The sequence below is a fragment of the Primulina eburnea genome, chromosome 2 (assembly GCF_022965805.1).
Source record: "Primulina eburnea isolate SZY01 chromosome 2, ASM2296580v1, whole genome shotgun sequence".
Classification (NCBI taxonomy): domain Eukaryota; kingdom Viridiplantae; phylum Streptophyta; class Magnoliopsida; order Lamiales; family Gesneriaceae; genus Primulina; species Primulina eburnea.
In genome coordinates, this window is record NC_133102.1 from 5,479,395 (window position 1) to 5,502,506 (window position 23,112).

A 23,112-nucleotide genomic window follows, 5' to 3' on the forward strand; every position below is an offset into this window, starting at 1 on the left:
TCGGTAGGTTTGACATGTCTCACAGATAAAGATTCATAGGTACCGTCTCACAAGAGACATACTCTTTAATATAATATTTTCCATATGTATCTACGTTTTTTGAATTTATAAAATCGAAAAAATTCTAGAAAAGAACTAATTCATTTGAAAAAAATCGCGAGACTTTAGGAGAGAAAAAAAATTACATATATGTATAGTGGACAAAACTTGATAAAGTTTAATTATATAGGTTAAAAAAAAGGGTACATGTATTTAGTATCATGAGATATTTTTACATGCCAAAGCATTCAAATTATATAATATTTTAAAATTTCAACTATACCCATTATAAAAACTTTTATATCCAAAAAATCCTATAAATTTATAATTTATTTTGAACACCTCTTTATAATTTTTAATAAAGTTCGGAAAATGTAAAAATATATTTTTTGATTAACAAACACTCCTAACTTAAACGTTATAAATAAATAATAGTGTCATATTTTGAATATTTATTCTAAAACTTCACTAATAAACGTAATTATAGTCTTTAATTAATTAATCTACTATACCAAATTTATTATTATTTTTTATAAGGGGCTGTGAGGATTTCCTATCCTTAATATAATAATATTTAATATAAAGAGTTACTTATTTTATTTTAATTCAAAATATGCTGGTACATGATCTGCCTTTGCATTATAATATGGTGTAATATACTGATAAATTTACGATAATTTAACATTAAATAAAAAAAGGACTATAAAACCAAAATATAGTTTAATTTTATAGTATAGATATCATTTTTGCCCAGTACACTTGTTGGTTGTCATGCATTAAACCAAACAACATGATTGTATCCACAAGTCGACATTTTAGATGTGCTACACAACTATATTTCATTTCATATATCAAAGACAGATGTGCTACGAAAGCAAGTCAGGATCGATGGCAAGGGCGGGGTAGAATTTTAGGAAAACAGAACTGTTGATTTCATTACTTGAAGCCTCCAAGTTTTGGCACAGATTCTTGATCTTACAAGAAACAAATCATACGAACTCAATCAGCAGACGGTGAGTTGGTTAAGGACGCTTCAGACATGTCCTTCAGGAATGCAACAACGTCGTCTGTTGTGTTGATAAGATATCGAGCATTAGTACGGGTTCGATTCACAGCACAGGAAAAATAGTTCTCCTTTTTCAGATCAAGTACATTCCAAGGAGCATTTTCTGGGGACGACTGGCTGCTGCTACCTGAGGAACTGGCTGCTGATTGCTTTCCATTGTTTGATCCGTCAAAATGATTCTCACCCTGAGACTCCGAGCTGTTTTTTCCTGATGGAAGCTCAGGAGACGATCTCTTCTCATCCGAAATCCTAATTGTATTGGGTATTTTGTTTCTTGGGGTAATCATTGAGTCATGTGGAAGCTCTGGTTCGAAAAATGTATAGACGTCCTCGTCCTGAAGCAAGGAAGGTTATAAAAAAATTGCTATAAATCCTAAATTGATTTAGCAACAACCCATAGGCAGAGGTGGGGAAATTTTCAACAGGTTGAGCCGTGAATGAATTGGGTAGGACCAAACAGAATTCGTGTCAATGTACTCTTAACAAGAGGAACTAGTGAAATAAACACTACAAATGCTAACTACTGAATCAGAGAATCATGATCCAGCAATCCACCTTGTATCCCCTATTGTTTTTTCATATTCTACATTGTAAATTCTACAGCATTAGGTCATATGCATGTTACGGACAAAATCAACGAAGTAGGTTGTTAAAATTCAGGGTAAATTTAGAACACCTATCCAATATGGCAAGGAATCTGAAAACCAATCCCACGGCAAACCACAAAATTAGTAATACCACTGAACTTAGCAATATACAAAAACCCTTATTGATTAACAACTTCCTATAGCTAAGTTCTGTTGATAAGGCAATCAAATTCATTTTCTCAAATAAAAGTTGACATCACTATTAAGCGAACAAGGATACATGGCACTCTCGATTAAGAAACAAAAACGAGGACGGAAATTTTAGAATGAATCACCGCAAGCTAGTACAGACATACTGTCATGCATGTGTATGAATATAGAAATGGAAACAGCTAGGAAAATGTGCACCCCAAAAGAATATTTAAAAAGATCATCATGGGATTTAGAGATTACTAGCCATTTTCAAATATGAAGTTAACTGATGAAGATTAAAAAAAATTATTTATGGATCCATGAATAAATATCCTAGACAATTATAAATGTACGAGTTCCTCAACTAATTTCTATTTTTTTCATGTCTCAAAATATACTACACAAATTCATAGTTAAGAACATAAGATTGAAAATCTTGGTCATTTAGCAAGTACAAATTGTGCCTTCACTGCAATCCACTATTAAAAGATCCCAAATCTAGAAGTTCACAATAGTCAAATAGTTAAATGCTGATATTGTTTCTTATCATGTGTTCTCTCAAGAGGTAAGTTTTTATTAATTACTGAGTCTGCTGGGATTTCATTTATTTTATCAGTCAAACAAACTAGAAAACAAAATCCCATCAATTGCCATAAAGAAATAAGATGTACCTTTCCCAAAAAATGACCTATGCACAAGACATAATCAATTGGTGCATTGATTGGTTTACTGTGAACAATCTCTCCAAGTATGCGGTCCATCGCTGCTCCCTGTAAAGAAAAAGTATAATATATGAAAACAAAGGAAAAGGCTTGCCACATAAGTGAGACGGTACATCCACAACAAGGTGTCCCATAAATATAAAAAAAAAATTGAGTTATTGGAGGAATGTGACTACCTTTGAGACACCACAAGTTCTAACCTCAATTGAGGTTTTCCCTTGGACAACATCAACAGATGAGTTAGAAATTGGACCAGTCCAGAGATGTTGCAGCATGTCCCTAGCTTGCAATCTTCCAAATTCAACATCTAATGTAATAGAGAAAAAGCAAGTAAGAACAAAAAGATACAATAAGGCGTAAAAACATTGACTTATCATACAATATTATTTAACTCATCACCTGCATACTTGTAATTCCATACGAGTGAAGTTTCGCGACGCTCAAAATGTGATCTCGGGGTTCTTTCAGTGAAATACTCAAAAACATGCTGCATAAAACCGCAGATGATTTAGATGTGGCATGAGAATATCATAACTATATAACTGTAGTTTTAATACCTTTACACTATCAACCCAATCCATATTTAAGTGCTCTGGCATTGTTGTCCTCCATTCTCCTTTCGTAGATCGTAGAAACATCCCATTCTCGGCTGCCAACCACATGTCATAATCACCAAAGTTCTGCAAAAGCAATAACATCAGATAGTATACAGAGGAGAATACAGGGGAGAGAAAATAAATGGCATACATCATCTAGGACTCTTCTCTCACTTCCACTGAGAACTATAACTGTTGAATTTGGAATACTGCAAAGCTTTTTCAGAGGTCCTTTCAACTGGGGATGCAATTTAAGTTCCATTTCTTTTAACTGATCTCCCCCTCTTCTCTCAGGTGCGTCAATAGGTTCAGTGATCGTGGCATTGAAACCCTACATAATTGTTAGATAACAAGACAAAAAAAATTATCAACACTTCGTATTCGTAACATCAATAACCCATCACCGTATTCATCGCAACTTAATAGGTTATATACAGTACCTACAACAAATATGTACTTCACATTACTTTCAAGTAAAGAAAAAATCGATGCAGCTCGGAAGAGCAATGGTTGCGGAATCCAGCTTATCGATAGAAACAAAGTAGGTTTAATTTGTAGGGTACTCAGCACAACAAGACAATTTCAGTATTGCTAAGGTTTATCATATATTTTTTCCAACAAACCACTCATACAAGCCGATCATAATTGAACACATTCTTACTTTTGTAATGATAAACAAAAATTCACTGATAGCCCATCCTTAAAGCCATGTGGAACAAGCCAAACCACCATTACATCATTGACATAGAATCTAAGATCCTTAAAAATGTTGAAGGAAAAATCCATCTTTATTGATTATTATGATTGATATAGAAAAGGATTTATCAACTACTTTATTCCTTTAATTTAGGAAGAAATCCCCACAAAAGGAAACTTATATATAAAAACTATTACCAGTTATATTTAACCTACAATCAAAGAAAGTAAAAACCTAATCCACAAGTAATTTAGTTCCATAAAATCAGGTTAAACCTTAATTAGGCACTTCCCTCAAGCTTGGACAAATACCATGAAACATGGATACTAGTTTCGTCTTAGATGGATTACTCTGTGATTCATCCTGACTCCCACTTAGAAACAACTTCATGTTTGGTCCATAATTTTTTTATTGCTCTATAAACATCTTCACATAATTTGCCTCAGAAAAATTGCACATAACAACAAATTTAGCCGACATAGGTTTAAAATTTTGACATTTTCTTTATGTCACTTGGTCCTAAACAGAACCATTTTCCAACACAGATTGGAACCATATGAATTTATTGATGCACATCCCACTTGATAATTACTTTACCATACTCAGGATCAACGTTTTTGCTGCTCGTCTTGAATAGTAAGGTAAATCAGAGGGAAAGTAAAATGATGTGTTGCGTTGGAATCTTTATATGTGGTGAATGACAAATATTTAATTATAATCCGTTATTTGGATTTGTAATTCGCCAAAGACAAGCTTCAACTTAGAAGATGGAAGTTTTCCGAAATAGACAAGATTTCCAGCAAAGAAATACTTTATAGCTTAGAAAGGTTTGAAGAAAGCCAGCAAATATCAGAAATGGCTTAGACGCTACGGTACAGAAGGTGGTAGAAATACTTATGCCTTAGGTTAAGTGTATAAAAATGGCTCAACAAAGTCAAGAAGCAGCTTAAACATCCAATATAGACAATACAGAAGAAAGAGAAACTAACAGCGAAGACAATCACTTAGCACACGGATTGGTCCAAAATATTCAAAGAATAATGTTTGAACTTTTAGGTAAAATTAATGTATTCGTTGAAACATTATAGAATAATAACTTGCTCTGCATAATAGTTTCATCGCGTACTGACATACTACTTGTCTGTTTTAAAGAATGTTGGATGAATCAGCTGATGCCATGTAGATTTTAACTTTGAAGCATTCTGATGATTCAAGTCTATACATAGCCAAAGGTTTTAAGAGTTAAAGCGAAATGAATTTACTGAAGTGAATTAAATAATCGAGCTATATTATATAAGCAAACAAGTCTCCAAATCTCGCACACTCATAATTAGGTCTGACAACGGTTCCAAAACCGACAGTTCAATTAATTTACCGAAGTGAGTTTAATTATTAAGCTATATTATGTAAGCAAACAAGTCTCTAAGTCATGCAACTCATAATTTGGCCTGATCACGGTTCCAGTCCCTAACGGTTTTGGTTCCAGCTTATCTTTATGGTTTAGAAAAAATAATTATACAATTCGTGGAGTATCAAAGTAATTAAAATTAATATTTGATAATTATATTACAAATCATTATGAATGTTTAATTTTTTTTACTAAAATATTAGTTAAAAGCTAATACTAATATATGGTTCTTGACTGTTTCAGTTCCTAAAAATGAAGAACCTGAACAGAACTGTTAAACCTCAGTTCCAGTTTCAAATAGATTTGATTGCGGTTTCTTTGAGACGGTTTCGATTATCGTTTACAGTTCTAAGAGAACCATGGTTGGGTCTACTCGTAATGAAGCAACACTGTTGTTTCAAGATAAAGAGGTTCACTATTGTTAATTGTTTAAGGAACTTTTATATCATCGAATTCGTATAGTGCTTAAGTGTCTACTATAGATTTTCCAAATGCATTAAACAGGGTGCCGCTTAGACACAATTCTAAATGCGTGGAGGTCTATTGCTTCAAGAGTTTGTGACCGAGTCTAGTAATTCAAGACATGTGGCGTAGATTTCATAGATCGGCATAGATCGAAATATTCCGCTCAATATTTGAACCTCTATAAAAATCTTGATTCTTTAAATATTCTGCTCCATATTTTTATTAATCAATTTTAACAAACGCTTCAGTTTTTTAAGAAAATTAGTTCGAGAAATTCAGTAATATTTATCTCAATCGTTATTGATCTAACTTCTCCTGTTCCATTCAACTTAGTAGTTTAAGAACCATGCTATATTGCAGCGCTACCACAAACTGTGTCAGACAATTTGGAAAAATCTTTTGAAATCAACTGTCTTTGAAATGATTTATTCACCTCTTCTATGCTGTTCTCATAACTTTTAGGACCAGCAAGATGATATGAACATAACAGGATTAAAAATGATGCTAAACGAAAACCGCTCTATCTTGAGTAATTCAATTTTATTTTTACTATTCAACTTCTGAGTGTTGAATGATCAATGGTCAAATCTCTAACAAGGTGTCATGGACTTAATTGGACATGTAACATTTGGTTCAGAATGTCATAGAGCTAAGCGATGTTCAAAAAAGACATGAAAATTGTGTGATAGTACTTAGAAGATGATGTTCAACAACATAGGTGTAGGTTTCTAGAATGAGGAATAATGATAGGAGAAACTTGGCACATTTAGATAAGTTAAACTCATACATGAACCAAATAATTAAACATAGGAATCTAAACTTGGTAACAGGGATGTTACTAGACCAAATCAGACCGGTTCCGGACAGGATTAAGTAGGCTCTGGATTGAGGGATAACAGAACCAAATCAATCCTGTAGGATACCGAATTAGGAGTATAAAAAAATCCTAAACCGAATTGAACCTGATTTAAACATAATTGGAATCCATATTTTAATATTTTTCAATCACTATTTAAAAACATGTGTTATTTATGAAACAAAATAAAAAACTAACTATATTATTGGATTGGATTCAACCGAGCCAGATTAAAATAATTCCATATTTGTTTTCAAGTAACCCAATCCGATTTCAACATTGATGTTGGATTCAGTTTAATCAGCGTATTAAATCGGACCGGTTCCATATTTCAAGTCTGATAAACATCCCAACTTGGTAACCCTATGAATAAACTTTCAAAACCTAAACTATTGTAGCTATAGTTGGTTGTTGTCGGGACCACTCGAACATGATAGCATCATAGTAGTTAATGTTGTAGATCTATTTTTAAACCTTACGGCTTTGATACCATATGAAAAGATGTTGGAAGAAAATAATCATCTTCGTTGATTATTATGAATAAAAATTATATTGGATTTATAGGCTATTTCCTTAAATTTACGAGGAGATGGACAACAAAGTAATAATCTATCAAATCTAATACCAATAAAATGTATGCTACAATTGACACAAGGATAAACCTAATCTAAGATCGATTTAGTTCCATAAAAAATCGGGGTGAAATTCAAACTTTCCAACAAGAATACAGCTTACATTAGACTTATAAATGGAAAGCTTAAGCTTCATCATCTTGCAACATTTTAACCTTTAAACACTTACAATCCAATGATTTCTGTGAAGATGGATAAGCAGCGAATTGATGAAAAATTAGATAAGCGAGATGATTTAATCAAGGTAAAAATAGAAATTTGAGTGAGTACTTCTTGGATATATATTAGCAATTACATTGCTTTCTAAACAAATTTCATCAACTTTTTGTTACCATATTTGTTTATTTTCATTTGAAAAATAAACTAACATCTATTTTACAATCAGGCTAACATTTATCACATCTTTGGTCTATTTCCTTTCAGATTTTAGGAAATTTATTGTTGTATAGGGGTTATAACACTTGGCAAAATGGAAGATGCCCGCCCATTCCTACAGCTAATATTAGTCAAGGGACGTGCTCAACAAAAATGAATTCAAAGTATATTGAAATGGAGATTGTTGCAAAAATCATTCCCAATGGCGTAGCAATCTAACTGAAGCAGTTGGATCACTGTACATTTAAATTGTACAAATGCCGTAAATTATAGGTTTTGATACAACATAAACTTGATCCTATGCGGACTAAAATGTAAGTGAACAACGTTTAACTTGTAACCAAATCCCAAACTTAAATTAATCTTTTGCATTAACTAACATACAATTATTTAAGCTTCTACATATTCAGTATTCCTGCTAGAACCACATTCGACATTCCTTGACATTATTTGCTTTAAGCAAGCTTTCTATCTGACTGGAGTGACCAGTACCATGACCTTTCTTTCAGGAATTGACATGGTAGATTGTTAGATAAAATAATGGCAAATAGAAGTAGAGCAGATCCAATGTTACTATGCCAATACATAAAAAATGCAGTTCTATGAGATCATGGTTTTCGCGGTTTGAAAATTCAGCAGGAATAAGTTCCATATTCCAGATTTTCTTGATTTACCATATCAAATAGCTAGTTATCTTAGAAGGGTGTGTTCGTTGAATAGGTTTGATGACTTTTTAAAATGACATACTTTTGTGGAGTTGATAAATTTTTACTGATTTTCACAGAATTTTGTAAATTTATTTTGCAAGAGTTTTATATATATTTCTAAACATTTTTTATAGAATATAATACGTTTTGTAATTTATGATTGTGTTTTTTTTTTAACTAGCAATTGACTGCAATTAACTTTTATTTATTTAAAATATTTTTATCCATCAATATTAATTTTACTTATCAATTTGATTTATGAAAGAATAATTCAATATTAAATTTATTGTAATTAAACTTCAATTATTCTAGTCAATTTAACATATTTGGTTAATTGATTAATATTTTTTAAAAAGTACTTAAAAATAATTTTTCATATTATCAAATCAATATATTCTGCAAGGTTTCATTCTTACATTTCACAACCAAAAACATAGGTTTTCATGCCACTTAATGCGATTTAGTATAGTCACTATTTAAGTGTAACTAATAAAAGCATGAAAGTGATTTTTTAAACCAAAGAACAGTAGTTATGATGTTTATATAGTAACTTGATCAATCAAACTGGTGAGAAAGAGATGTTGTATGAATAGGTAGCTGGATTAGTTAAATTTAATAACTCTATCACTTTATTTGAACCGTATAGTGAATTAAACTTAGTAAGTGGTACAAACAAGGTATGCATTGAATATAGATAAAATTTGGTTTGGAATAGGTTATCTCTTTAGCTTGACATATGAGAAAATGTTGAAGATACTATCTTCTCCATCGAATGTTGTAGACAAAATTATACTCGATTTATAAGCATCCGTCTTCCAGAAATTTAGGAAGAGATATCCACAATGACAAAAATTAATTTATCAATCTTTGATTGGCAATTATTCTAAAATTATGGATATTTGGCCACTAGGTGGAAATCTGTTAAAAGTATTGTTTTGGGAGCCTGTTCTTTCCATGATAACCAAGAAGTTAGCGAGTCGGAGAAAAACATTTCTATCTAGAGGGGGTAGATTGACTTTGATCTCGGCATTGTTGAATGCTTTGCCAATTTACCTCATGCCTCTCTTCAGGATTCCACGGGGCATAGCGGAGGTCATGGAGAGGATTGTGAGTGATTTTTTGTGGGATGGAGCTGATGGGGATCTACATTGTCACTTGGTCGCTCGGGACCAGGTTTGCAGACCGAAGGCTAGAGGAGGCCTGGGTGTTGTAAACATTTGTTGAGGAATAGAGCCTTTTAGGCAAATGGTTGTGGAGATTTTCTGGTGAGACAGAACAACTATGGAAGAAGACAATAGTGAGCAAACATCGGTTACATGAAAATGGATGGTATGCGGGCTTAGCGAGGAATGTTACATTTAGGAGCCTATGGAAGTTTATTTATAGGATTTATCCGGATTTTCATCGGATAGTGAGGTTTATGCCTTATGGTGAAAGGGGGTAAGAAGATTGGGTTTTGGGAGGACAGGTAGTGGCGTGATTCATCTTTTCATGAACTTTATCCATCTTTATTTCAGATTTTTATGGCTCATAATAAGCCAATTGTTCATGCAGTAGATCTTGGACGCTAACTAGGTTGGAGGGGTAGAGATTTTTGGACCGTAGTGGTTCATTGTATTTGTTGGTAAGTTTGGTTGGAGAGGAATATGAGGACTTTTGACAATCTAGAAGAACCGCAGGAAGAATGCGAGGAAAGGATAAAATTTTAGGCCCCTAGCTGGATCGAAAGCAATAAGAATTTAAGATATTTTCGGTTTCAGATTTATATTGGAATTGAAGTCTTATTTGTTGTTAATATGATTCGAGTTTTTGCGTTCTATTGCGTGCACCACTTGCCCATTTTTGTAATTATCAATTTTATTAATATAATATTGTTTCTTATAAAAAAAAATAATGGAAATGACTAATGCAACCTTCAACTAATTTAATGTCACAAAGTCAAAAACGATAGAATGGTAAGTTGAATTAAGAAATTAAAAACAGATGAAGAAATACATGGCAGATGAGCATTAAAATCAGGATTTATGAAAGTGCTGCAAGTGCAAAGTGCATAATTTGACTCAGCTGACATACATAAATATATAAACCTTCGAGAACAATGAAATTAATGGATTTTCCAAATTATTACTTTCTCCAGCATCCTCTACAACACCATAGCATAGTGGACTGAAAAAAACTCAGCCGGGGCTATATTTTTTCATTCTTTTATTTACACTGTAGCAAAATGTCCGTTGGACACCAAATAAAATTTGGGACATAGAGTTTACAATTAAACAAAAAGCTATAATTAATTGCGATAGTGCGACTCAAATTTTTAAAGATAACAGTTCAATTATAATGTTTTGACCATTGTGGTGTCGTATAGGAAGCCAAGCAATGAAGTAGGAGCGACTGTTGCTTCTTAATACGATATTTGGTGATTGGAGTCATAGATCTGACACTAGTGCCTCAACAAAAGGATTGATGGGCAGCAATGCAATGAATTGGGCTTTCACGAAGATTGTGACACCTAACAAAACTCCATGAATGGAAAATGGCAGAGATCTGGTTTATATCTACCAATACATGTTTTCTGTTAGTCTTTTAGAAAATCTTGTTGAAAAATATCTTGATGACATGCTGTTGCTACTCATAATTATATTGTCATCACAGTATTTTGGCAGCGGTGATTGGAATGCACGTTGTTTTTATTTAATTTTCAGAACCTTCGAACTCTGCTACTATACAAGAGAATGTGGAAGAAATAACATTTTCTACTGATTCTTGTCGCTAGAAAATGAGGAAGAAACAATATTTCTCTGATTCTTGTGAAGGAAAATTATATTGGATTTATTGGCTTCCTTCTTCCTGTAATTTTAGAAGGGTCGAAGAGATGATAAAAGAAACTAATATGTCAAATATGTGATCGACAATATTTAAGCTATGATAAAGGAATGAAATAATACAATCTTGAGCTTATTTAATGTATAAAACCATTACGAACTCTGACATCTCACTTTCCACCAAAATTTCAAGATTTGAAATAACCAGAAGAAAGTAGAGACTTTGCGCGCTCTACACAAGCATTCAATTAAATGGGACATACCAGTATAAGTAATCGACTGTAAGACTGCAAGTAGCGCTTGATTGCATCACTAACAACAAGTTGTGGAGGAACTTCTCTTATCCTGTACTGAGCTTCAATAACAGCATCATTCATTTCACTGCAACCATCAGCCCACCTTGAGATTTTAGGCACCCCCAACACAATTGTAGTTCAAGTTTTAGATAAAAAGACTTGACTCTTAGTTATAAGAAAGAAAAAAGTGTCAAAAGATCGACCAAGCATTACAAAATTTAAAACTAAAACATAACGAATATATAAATTTCCAATATTGTCCATCGTTTATGTGACTCCAATATTAAAATTAGACAAAGCTTGAAAAGTTTATGATAATTATATGCTATCAAAAATCATATTTTCCACAATTCAGCATGAAATAAGTTTTTTTCCGAAAAGTCCAACAATGGTTCATTAAGCAACAAATCTGAGGGAATTTAGTCCATTCAGTACCATGACCTTTTATTAATGTTGCTTATGCAGCATAATTTTCTTAATAAATATCACAAACAAGCACATATTTTATCTTCATGATTTTTTTTGACTCTTTGAAAATGAAAAATCTGTGTGTTTCGATTCTAGCATACTTCATCTATTTTCCAAAATTTAATATGGCATGGTCAGCTGATCATAACAACTAAAAATAGCGGTCGCCGCATCACTCACAAGCAGAGTAAAAGTACCACAAAACGATACTTCGGTCTGATGTTCAAATGAGTTTAAATTCAGGATCTAAAAGCAATAAATTGCATTCATGACCGCAGAAGTATAGAATGCTTTTTTTTGGTAGTAGGAAATCTCACAATTTCAAAGAAGGCAAAAAATCCATCCATTAATATGATAAAAAGGAGTAACTGGCTAACTGCTACTAGCATAAACCCTATAGTTCAAATAGCACTTATAGTTCCTTTAGCACTTGAAGAGAAGTGCTATTTGAACTATAATCTGTTTTAATTTGATTGACATATGATACATTCTTGAAGTTTACTAGATAAAAATTACAGTGACAAAGCCATCTTATCACTTACACACCTTACAAAAAATTCAGCCCATCGCTGAGCAGTATGAGTAGTCACGTGCTCAAAGTTGTGTTGGTGACGTTTTTCTCTTTCTTCAGCTGACATATTCAATGCTTGGCCTATTGCAGCAGAAACTTCTGATATGTTCCAAGGATTCACGAGAATTGCTCCAGCACCAAGGGATTGTGCTGCTCCAGCAAACTAAAAGCGTGCCAAAACATTTCATCAATGACGAAACCGAAAATACAAATAGAAACAAAAACATAAAAAGGTAAGTTGTAAAAAAAGATCGAGTTAAGAACCAAGGGATAAGAAGGTGGCGTAACAACAATAAACATGAAGCAAATTTGATAATTATTATGAGATTGTACGCAACGGCTAATACAGAATATTAGGCTCAGCTAACATCGTGAAATAAATTTTAAAAATCTACGAAACTTTATTTTTCTAAACACACAAGTCAAGAGGAAACCAGGCGTTGTATAAGTCATGAGCATTTAGAAAACAAAACGATTACACCAAACATTGTTACTTTATATATTTACCTACATGGAGTCAATAATCAAAGTCGAGTTGCAATTATCTCACAACATAGAGCCGAGCGCACAATAAAATTGCAATGAATGATGCTTACTTCACTCAGGATGAGAACTCCTCTTTTGGAATCTTGGCAAGCCACAAACTCATAGCTGACAAGATTCATTCCATCTCGTAAAGACGTGACAAGTGCTACATCTGATTAATAAAAAACAAAAAGCATGTCATCATAGCTTGAAATCAAGAATCAGATAATCTAACAAAAATTTTAGCATTAGAGGACCATTAAATCAAAACGTGACTCTCTAGTTCAACAGATTATGAATATAAAAAATAGTGTTAAGACAATTTATGGCTCTGAGTACATCATGAAATATTGTGCATCCAAGTCCAAAAAAATTGATCGTATGGAAATTCATTCAATCAAACTTGAAACAGAATGAAGTATAATATTGAAAGTTTTATTAGGAGAAAAATATTTCATTCTTATTTTTTTCGGAACAAACAACTACAATATATATATGGGAAATAACTAATTTATTTCCTAAAATCCACAACTCATCCCCCCAGTCCCATAGTTTGGAGCATAGATATTTATCATGCCAAATTGCACACAAAGAACTCAAAACTTGTAAGCTCCTTTGATGAAGAAATCAACTATTTCCTATGTCGAAGGAACAAAAGGTATGAACATAGCCCCACAATCAATCTTTTCCTCTATGAAGCGTCAGGTCTATCTCCACATGCTTCATGCAATCGTGTTGCACTGGATTTTGTGCGATATTCATGGCAGCTTTGTTGCCGCAATACAACTTCATTGGCATATCTATCAACATATATAACTCTTCAAGAACTGTCCTCAAACAAAGTATCTCAAATACTTCATTAGCCATAGCCCTATATTTAGCTTCAGGTACTTGAAACGACATTTTTTTTCTTGTTTTGCCACGTGATCAAACTTCGTGGATCTCGTCTATGTTTTGCCATGTAATCTTCAAGATTTTGAGTGGGGTTGATTGGAGTGACGTCTGGCCTTCAACTACTCATACGAATCTTCTTAAAGGAGATCAAAAAACACACTTCTACTGGGAGATGATAATCCCTGTCATAGACCTAGAAACTTCCATGCCATAGGAATACTTCACAAACAAAAGTTTTTGAAATTTATATCCTTGCCACGGTATAAAACCATATGCACATGGAAGTCATAGTTTGATAAAGATTTTAAGAAAGAGTTGATCAGCAATTTTTCCCACACGTAATGTCCTTCGATATCAAACATTGATGACAGACAAGTCTTCAATCAATTCAATATGAATTATATCATGTACGAGCGCAATTGGTACGACATTTTTCCCATTCTTCGTCTAAAAAACATCATATCCTTGCCCATGAGTATACATACGCATGACTTTTCACAAATTTAGAGAATTTTTCAAAACAAGCGCTTGGAGACTAACTCAACCCAATGGAATTCGTTGGTTTACACAACTTTGTAACGAATTTCTTTTGAATCCTAATGGTTCATCCACTCTTCCTCCTCTAGGTCACTGCCAAGAAATGTTTTTACGTCCAACTGTTTTGGGGACCAGCCAAGATTAGCGGCAATTGACAAAAAACTTATAATTGGGTTTAGTTATGCAAGTAGGGCAAATGTCCACATGTAACCAAGGTAGTAGGTCTAAGTAAATCACTCATTTACATCCTGCCGTTTCTTTCCCTCATTGTAGATCAACTACCTCCCAAGTGCCATTTTTTCAAGAGCTTTCATCTACTCGAAGACAACCTCCTTCAACTCATGAACTCTTAGAGCATGCTGCACATTATTAGGAAACTCCATACAAGACAGTAGTGTTGTAAAAGCATGGAAGACATGTGATATAACACATATTTAGACAATGAATGTTGGATACATGACGTTGCATCTTTCCGGACACCAATAGGAAGATTAGTATAATCGAATTCAAAATTGGAACAAAAATCACTTTCAGGAATAGTAGACTCTGAGCTCGACGATGAAGTATGTTGATAATGAGGTAGAGGAACAACGAGGATACTACCTAGAGGGTTCACGGTTCTGGGCTCTTCTTTGAGTTGTAATACATAGATGGCAATAACGTTGTTTTTTCCCAGCTTCCCCTTTGTCAGTCAATATAGGATCATGAAAATCATGAGCTGGCTTCGCATGGAAACTTACAATTTCAGTTTGTATACTAAAATATAGATTGTCAGCTTGGGAAAAGATCATTTTTTGACAATTGGAAGAACCGGTAAGAGCAATAGGGTTTCAGTGAGAGCCGATCATCATCGAGTGATGTAAATTGACATCCCAAATCGGGAATTCAACCAAATCAGTAGAAGAGAAATGGAAATATTCCTAATTCCATTCCTAAAAACCCGGCATGTGTTTAAATACTCTGATTTGATTTCAGAGGTGTATTCAATCTAAACTTTTAATGACTTTTTTTAAAAGATTCACTTTTGTGGAGTTGATGGATTTTGATTGATTTTTATAGAATATCATGGAATTGTAAAACAAATTTCATAGACTTTTATAGACTTTTTTTTCAAGATTTTTGTACACTTTTGTAAACTTTTGTAAACTTTTATAATTGTGATTTATTTTTTTATTAATTTCTTTTAAATAATTATTGGACATGTATAACCTATTAAATTTTAAATTTTTTTTATTTATGAAAATGTAAATAAATTTTACTTATTTAAACGTTAAATAAATTTAATTTGTGAAAAACGACAAATGAACTATCCAATTTATTGAAATCAAAATTTCAATTCTTTATGTCAATTCAACATATTAATGAACAATTATTAGTTCATAATAAAATTTTATTAAAATGAACAATTTATGAAATACAATAATCATAATGATTCAAGAAAAAAACAACAATTTATCTATTTTTACACATAAATATTGGCAATATAATAAATTCAAGATTGACCAATCATACCTTTGAATAGAAGAAATTTTGAGAGAGAGAGAGAAGAACCCTAGAGATGGCTTGAGATAGAAGAGAGATAGCGTATTTTTCAAAAAAAAAAAAAGTCCATCAAAATCTTTGGTATAGGTGGAAGAATATTTTAGATTTTCTGCAATTGTACATAAGGCTTCAAGGTTTGTACATGAATAATAAAATAAAAATCCTTGAAAATCTATAGATTTTTTGGATACCTCTTGACTTTTGTAGAGTTTTAAAAAGTCAAGTTTGAATACCACATGACTTTTTAAAACTCTACCAAAATCCATATTGAATACCACTAAACATATATAGAGTCATTAAAAGTTTAGATTGAATACCTCTAGATTTTAAAATTCCATAAAAGTCATTAAAAATTTAGATTGAATACACCCCCCTTTAACTACATGCTAGACTAATAAATAACATGTACTCAAGACCAGCTTCCGTGTCTAGTCAATTTGCGAATTTTTATTAGAAGAATATTTGAATTTATCGAATCCGGTCTCGAATTCCATTATAGAAATTTTGAACCTTAATTTTTTTTAAATCAAATACTGTCTCGATTCAGTTCATTTACTATCTCTAATTCTACGGATTTTATTTATCTCACACATGATAAATATATAAAAAATTCTGGCCCTACAAACAAGAATAAATGAAATATCTTGTTTGACAAATTTTCAACTCGACTAACTCCATGAAAAAATATTATTTTTTATGTCTACCGGAGCCTCAGCCTCACAATCTAGAATAAGATGGTGCATAGTATATACTCATGGTGACTTACCATTTAATGTATGATTCATCTATTTATTTGTTGTGCCGCAACAAAAAGTAGTAGAAATTTAGATTGAAGACACATGTGACATATATCATTACCAGTAACAGAATAAAGAGCACATAATGCATGGAAGTCGAGAGAACGATCCTGCAGAAACCAAAAGTTTGTCAAATATTCGTAAAGAAACATGATAAATGGCAGGTATGCCATAAGCAAAATTCGAAAAGAAACCTGCAAATCGCTGTGGAACGGAATTCAGAATTCTCATAGTTATGGAAAGGAGAGTTTCAACATAAGTTTTGCGGAACAAGAAATCATTCAAAGGTAAAAGTACATGACAAAATGCTATGCCATAGAAGAGCTGTATTAAAGTAGGGAGAACACTGAGGAAGTTGAGATGAGTTAAATAAATGTTTCTGGGATAAAAGCAATTATTCTGGCAAACATAATGTTGGAGATTTAATAAAATAAATATATAAATCATGTGATTAAATCTTTATATCACAACGCGCATAACTAATTAGATTAGTTTATTGGGTCCTTTATTAGATAGTTTGTCTATGTACAATTAATTAAATTATGTGAGTCCACAAATAATTCCAATACATAAACCATAACACTGAAGGCTTCAGTGAAAAGTACTTACCAAATGATGAATTGGAACAGCAGTCAAAGTTCCAAACCTCCCATTGATCCGACCAACAATTTCATGAACTTGGCCTGTTAGCTTTTGATCTTTAAAAAGCATATAATATAAACCACAAGTCATGTCATAGCGATTACAGAAGAAAAAATAAAGCACAAGGCAAGTAAAATAGAAATGAATAAATTCAAAGGAAAATTTGGAAGAATAAACATTTCATGCCACCAGAAGACCATACATACATTCAGGAACATCAGTTCTTGTTGGGACAGCAATTTGAAGCAAAACCACCTTATCGCGCCAGTACGGGTTCTCCTCTAGAAACTTCTCAAATGCTAGGATCTTTTGAGGGATACCTTTTATCATATCCAAGCGATCGACACCAAGCATTACCTATAAGAAATGTCAAGTTCGAAATTGTTGTAGGAAATTAAGTTTATTAACGAGAGAAAAAGGCCAACAAAGCTCCATGAGATGAAAAGAATCACATGTTATTGAACTCTGCAACAAAATTGATCAAGTAAAAATGGAATCTATTTTTGATCTAACACTCTATATGTTTCTTTTCTCCTTAAATTTCGATATGGTTCAAATGTGAGAATACTGACAGTTGTCTCTTAAACAGGCACCAGAGTAGGGGACGGTAAGCACATGCATATCTTAACACCTCCTGCCAGTGTGTAGAAGAAAGATAAAGGTAGAGAAGAAACCTTTCTTCCAGAAAATCTTTCTTTTAATTCTTCGATGTGTTCCTGCACTTGAGGAGTCTCAAGAGCATTGGTGAATCGATCTGAATCGATCCCAATAGGAAACTGAACAGGCAAAGTAAGAAAATAATGTGAGACATGGATTATATATATATATGGTTAATTTTTGGGGTCAATTCGCAGATTGTTAAATGGAACACACACAAAATGAATTAAAATGAAGAAGCTGAATACCAGGAACAGGGAGATGATCTAAATTGAATCACGAGAACATACCGCAGACACTCGAGTTAGTCTCCCTTGATCCTCTACTCCATAAGGAGTACCTTCAAGTCCAAGAATCCGAGTACAAGCACTAACAAAATGTCTTGCATAATCATATGTGTGAAAACTGAAAACAAAGTCAATGATAATTTAGTATGTTGTGCCTCAAATGTAAGAACCACAACAGATTTCAGCAAAGTTTCGAGAGGCCGGAGTTTATTAAAATAAAGCATAAAGTTGTAAACTAGGATATTTTGTGGGTCTCAGATACAGATGTTCAAATATGAAAAGGTTGATACGATCTCAGATACAGATGTTTAAAAAATGAGAATACTCTAGGACCAAATTACAAATTATGCAAAAGGCATTTAACTACACAGGTTGAAATATGTTGAGGACATCTACTAGAAATAGAGCAGGATCTATTCTGTCTTTAATTAAACTATTGTGGAGTTCCTGTATCAGTAAGACATACTATCTTACAACTGAAATCCACAAACTGCAGTACTTACAATTATAGTAACATTCATCAAACAGTGACAATCGATAGAAGTTATGACCAATTATCGGATTGATATGTGTATTTACCCAATCAAATCGGCAGCTAGAACCGCACGTAGTAGTTCAGATCGAGATGGCAGTGTTCGGTGGATTTCAGAAGATGGAAAGGGAGTATGTAGAAACCACCCAACTTTCATCTTGCTGTTGTAATCCTTCAGGAATTTTGGAAGAAACATGAGATGGTAATCATGACACCAAACAATATCGCCTTCCTCGTGGTGTTTGTTAACAACATCAGCAAACATTTGATTTGCCTTCTTATATGCGGCAAACTGTGACTGAAAACTCCTGGTTGTTGCCAGACGGTCTTCCTGTGGAAGTCCAAGATAGTGGAATAGAGGCCACAATATGTTGTTGCAATAGCCATTGTAATACTGGTGCACAGTCTCTTCATCCAGGAAAACAGGGATGCAACTCTACAATCCACAAAACAGAAAAAACATAAAACAAATATTGTCCACTCACAGAATCAGAAAGAGTCGAGTATGCACTCTGTGTGAAAAAATTACAGCCAAGAAGACCCAAAGCCCACAGGTATTTCACCTTCTCAGCCAATGCTTCAGTAAGTGATTTTTGCCCAATTTCATCTGTTACATTTACACCGGCCCAACCAATCCATCGTGCGTCAAACTCCTTTACTCCTGCATGACGCAAAACCTTCAAACATTACACTAAAAATGGGAAAGTGCCAATAAACAGCTTTACAATCTTCGTAGAATTTTGTAGAAACATCAAGGAACAACATGTGGGAATATCAAATAAAGCACACAAAATACTCACCCAGAAGAGCGCTTACTAGTCCCCCTGCACTTATCTCTAGTGACCAGGAATCCTCGCCTCCCCTTACTGCAGACACAGGGAGTCTATTGGAAACCACTAACAATCTCTGTCTGATAGGTCCATCAGACCTTTCACACATGTCATCAAGCGCGTGTGCAGCTCCTTCCGTATACTGTTCTACAAAGGAAGAGCCAGAGAAATCATGTTCAGATATCTCAATTCGATTGTTTACATCAGTACCATCTATTGTAGAAGGAAGTCCGCCACTTATTCTCAGCTCTCTTTCTCTCAAGAGCCTTCCTATTCGAGTACTGGGAACCTTTGAGTCATCACTAGACTTGTTTCCAGGCATGTGGGCAGTTTAGAAAGTAACCGGGAAAATGGATTATGCTATAGTTCTAGTGCACCAGAAAACCTTTGCCCTGCATTTTGAGGTACATAAATCAAGAACTAATCAACCAATATTGTCTCTTATCTGTACTCCAAGCATAACTCTAAAAGCAAGATTCTCCTTTTGTCTGTAATTGTGCATGTGGAAGGCATTTTTCATTAATAGAAATAAAAATTACGGGAGAATAGACGGGTACAAAGAAAGTGATAACATGGAAAATGGGATACGCAGAAGTATTGCAACCGTAAAACCACACCATTAATACCTGAGATTTAAAAACTAAAATTTAAGTTAATATCCAAAGTTCATCTCAATAAAACAACCAAAAGCAACAGAACTCAAAAAATTATGAAGAAATATGTTATTTGCTTGTTGATGTAATTTCTGCAACGAACAAACACATTTTAAAAAACAAAACACAACAAAATGAAAACAAAAACGGTGCATGCGGTAAATCACAGGGTGTTAGATAGCATAAATTTCAGGTAAAGCAAGCATTCTTTAGCTACAACGAATAAAAATAGCATCAGCTATCACACACACACACACACACACACATTATTCCATAGCAAACGATATGGTAAACTGGAATCCCTCCGATCAAAAGAGCACAACTATATTAAAAAAAATGGATGTTTTTAACCAAAAACAAGGCAATGCGAAGACGAACAAGTCACGACTCGCCAGGGCCTTACCCAATTCGATCCCCAAACGCTGAAGAAAGCTCCTGCACCGCACCGCGCAACAGGCTCTCAACTGTACAAAGTGAAAACCAAGAAGTGATCACCTTGCGTAAGAAATAAAGATCGAAAAGCGGTAGCAATTGGAAGATTCTTCGGAGGCAGATAAATAGCATGGTCAGTGGTGACGTGAAGACGAATCCTCGTGTAAGCTTTACAACATATGTAGAGCCTCGCGGCCATGCAGATGAATCCAAGGAAATTACAAAAACTTCTCGTGTTTCTTTTTTCCCCGACTGAAATAGATCAAACATAAAGGCAGTGTGTAGGAGCACGTACGTGTACGTGACTACGAAGAAATCAGTGGCGGTATTCCGCGAATCCGCCTCGGTATCAGCAGGAATCAGGTCGTGCTTTTATTATTATATATATTCCAAGTAATGCGGGAGACAAAATGCGTTACATATAAAAAAGAAAATATATATATATATATATATATATATATATATATACATTAAAAATTATCATATATAAATTATACAGAAATATGTAATTTAAGATTGTTTTTATTTTGTAAGAATATCACCTGATATTGCCTATTATTCAGATATTTTTTAATGTATTAGATTCTTTTTTTTACCGGGTCCTGAAATGTTAAGTTAGCAACATTTGATTTAAATTTTGTACTTTGAGCAAAAATATTTTGGGAGAGGACAAAAAGTTGTGTGAGACGGTCTTACGGGTCGTATTTTGTGAAACAGATCTCTTATTTGAGTAATCCATGAAAAAATATTACTTTTTATCGTGAATATCGATAGAATTGACACGTCTTACAAATAAAGATTCGTGAGACCGTCTCACAAGATACCTAGTCCTGGTAAGAATATATTTGTAAGCTAAAAGGTGCAGTTATTGAGTACAGGTCAAATCATGTATTAGTTTCTTCGGCAAGAATTATTAAACAATATCTAGATTGATATTGTTTCAATATTGATCTTTAGTGGCGTATTTGATATTTTTAAATTGATTAAATTATTATATGCATTGCATTAAAGCATTATATTATGAGACGTGGGGCAGGTAAAAGAAGAAAATGAGTAGATTTTTTCTGAAACAGTCTATATTTAAGCAAACATTTATGTGAGACGATCTTATATATCGTATTTTGTGAGATATATTTTTTATTTGAGTCATTCATTAAAATATATTATTTTTATGTTAAGAGTAACTTTTACATTTAATACTCTTCAAAAGAATCATATTAAAAACAACTAACAAAAATAAAATAAAATAAATATGCCCCTGGGCCGAAAACACAAATTGGTTCATGGCATCATTTATTTTTGAACAAAACGAAATACTACTTAAATAAAAAAAATTAAATCAATCGAAAATCGAGGTATTTCCATATTCCATATATAAGACACAAACATGAAATATTGCTTAAATCAATCAAAAATCGAGGTTTTTATTGGATGTTTTACTTTATATGTTTTTTGTGGTCCCAAATGAATTTGCAATATTGGAAGGGGAATCCTCTGTCCATGCATGGATGACATTCTCGAATCGTAAGTTTGGATCATCTTTAACTCACAAACTTCAAGATAATGTAATTTCTACACCAAATATAAAATTAATCGTTAACTCATCGACTCTAAAATGTACGCTAAAATGAATATTTTCAAAATATTCCCTATTATTTTATTTACAGCAACTAATTTACTCCACTTAGATTAATAAATCAATACATTAATATTATCTTAATTAATTGATATATTGAAATTGATTTTAAAAAATGACTAATTAAATTATTATTACATGATTTATATAATTATAACAAGTTTGCATATTTTTTAGAATTTTTATCAGATATATATAAATAATATTATAAAAAGAATGAGTACTGTAATTATTTTGTCGACTGTTTATTAAAATAATCTAATAATATTATAAAAAATCAAATAAATTTAAAGTAGAATGAACCATGCAATTAAGAGCATAGTGGATGAACGTGATCCGAAGATTAACAAATCTAAAATCTAAAAGATTAGTTTAGATATTTAGATATGATCGGAGATATTAACTAATAGAGTAGGTTTCTCGTGAGATAATCTCACGAATTTTTATCTGTGAGACGGTCAAGTCTACCGATATTCACAATAAAAAGTAATATTTTTTCATAGATCACCCAAATAAAATATATGTCTCGTAAAATATGATTCGTGAGACCGTCTCACATAAATTTTTGTAACTAATACGTGGATTTTCAAATATTTGTCGAGTATTAATTATTGTTTTGCTGCTTCTCATTTCTAGCTCATCCCCTCCC

The 23,112-nt window shown here is 32.9% G+C and overlaps 1 protein-coding gene across 1 annotated transcript; it reads right to left on the reverse strand.

Annotated features, from left to right (window-relative positions):
• Positions 1-776: 776 nt before the first annotated feature.
• LOC140822719 (alpha,alpha-trehalose-phosphate synthase [UDP-forming] 1-like) lies at positions 777-21,024 on the reverse strand. Its single transcript, XM_073183573.1, has 18 exons — positions 20,799-21,024; positions 19,713-20,134; positions 19,476-19,573; positions 18,960-19,348; positions 18,384-18,498; positions 18,111-18,212; positions 17,643-17,793; positions 17,404-17,492; positions 16,856-16,904; positions 13,096-13,196; positions 12,475-12,662; positions 11,428-11,545; positions 3,354-3,533; positions 3,164-3,286; positions 3,006-3,093; positions 2,783-2,913; positions 2,556-2,654; positions 777-1,440 (listed from the first exon to the last, which is right to left on the reverse strand). Exons 2-18 carry the CDS (start codon positions 20,062-20,064, stop codon positions 1,039-1,041), a joined length of 2,775 nt encoding a protein of 924 aa, XP_073039674.1. The 5' UTR covers positions 20,065-20,134; positions 20,799-21,024; the 3' UTR covers positions 777-1,038.
• Positions 21,025-23,112: the final 2,088 nt, after the last annotated feature.

Excerpts from the sequence above, each read along its gene's own strand:
- LOC140822719 (XM_073183573.1), bottom strand. The coding sequence starts at position 20,064 with ATGCCTGGAAACAAGTCTAGTGATGACTCAAAGGTTCCCAGTACTCGA. Across the intron at positions 18,499-18,959 it reads CTAGCTGCCGATTTGATTGG|TTTTCACACATATGATTATG; the intron begins GTAAATACACAT and ends CTTTGTTTTCAG. Across the intron at positions 13,197-16,855 it reads TGCTCTTTATTCTGTTACTG|ATGTAGCACTTGTCACGTCT; the intron begins GTAATGATATAT and ends TTTATTAATCAG.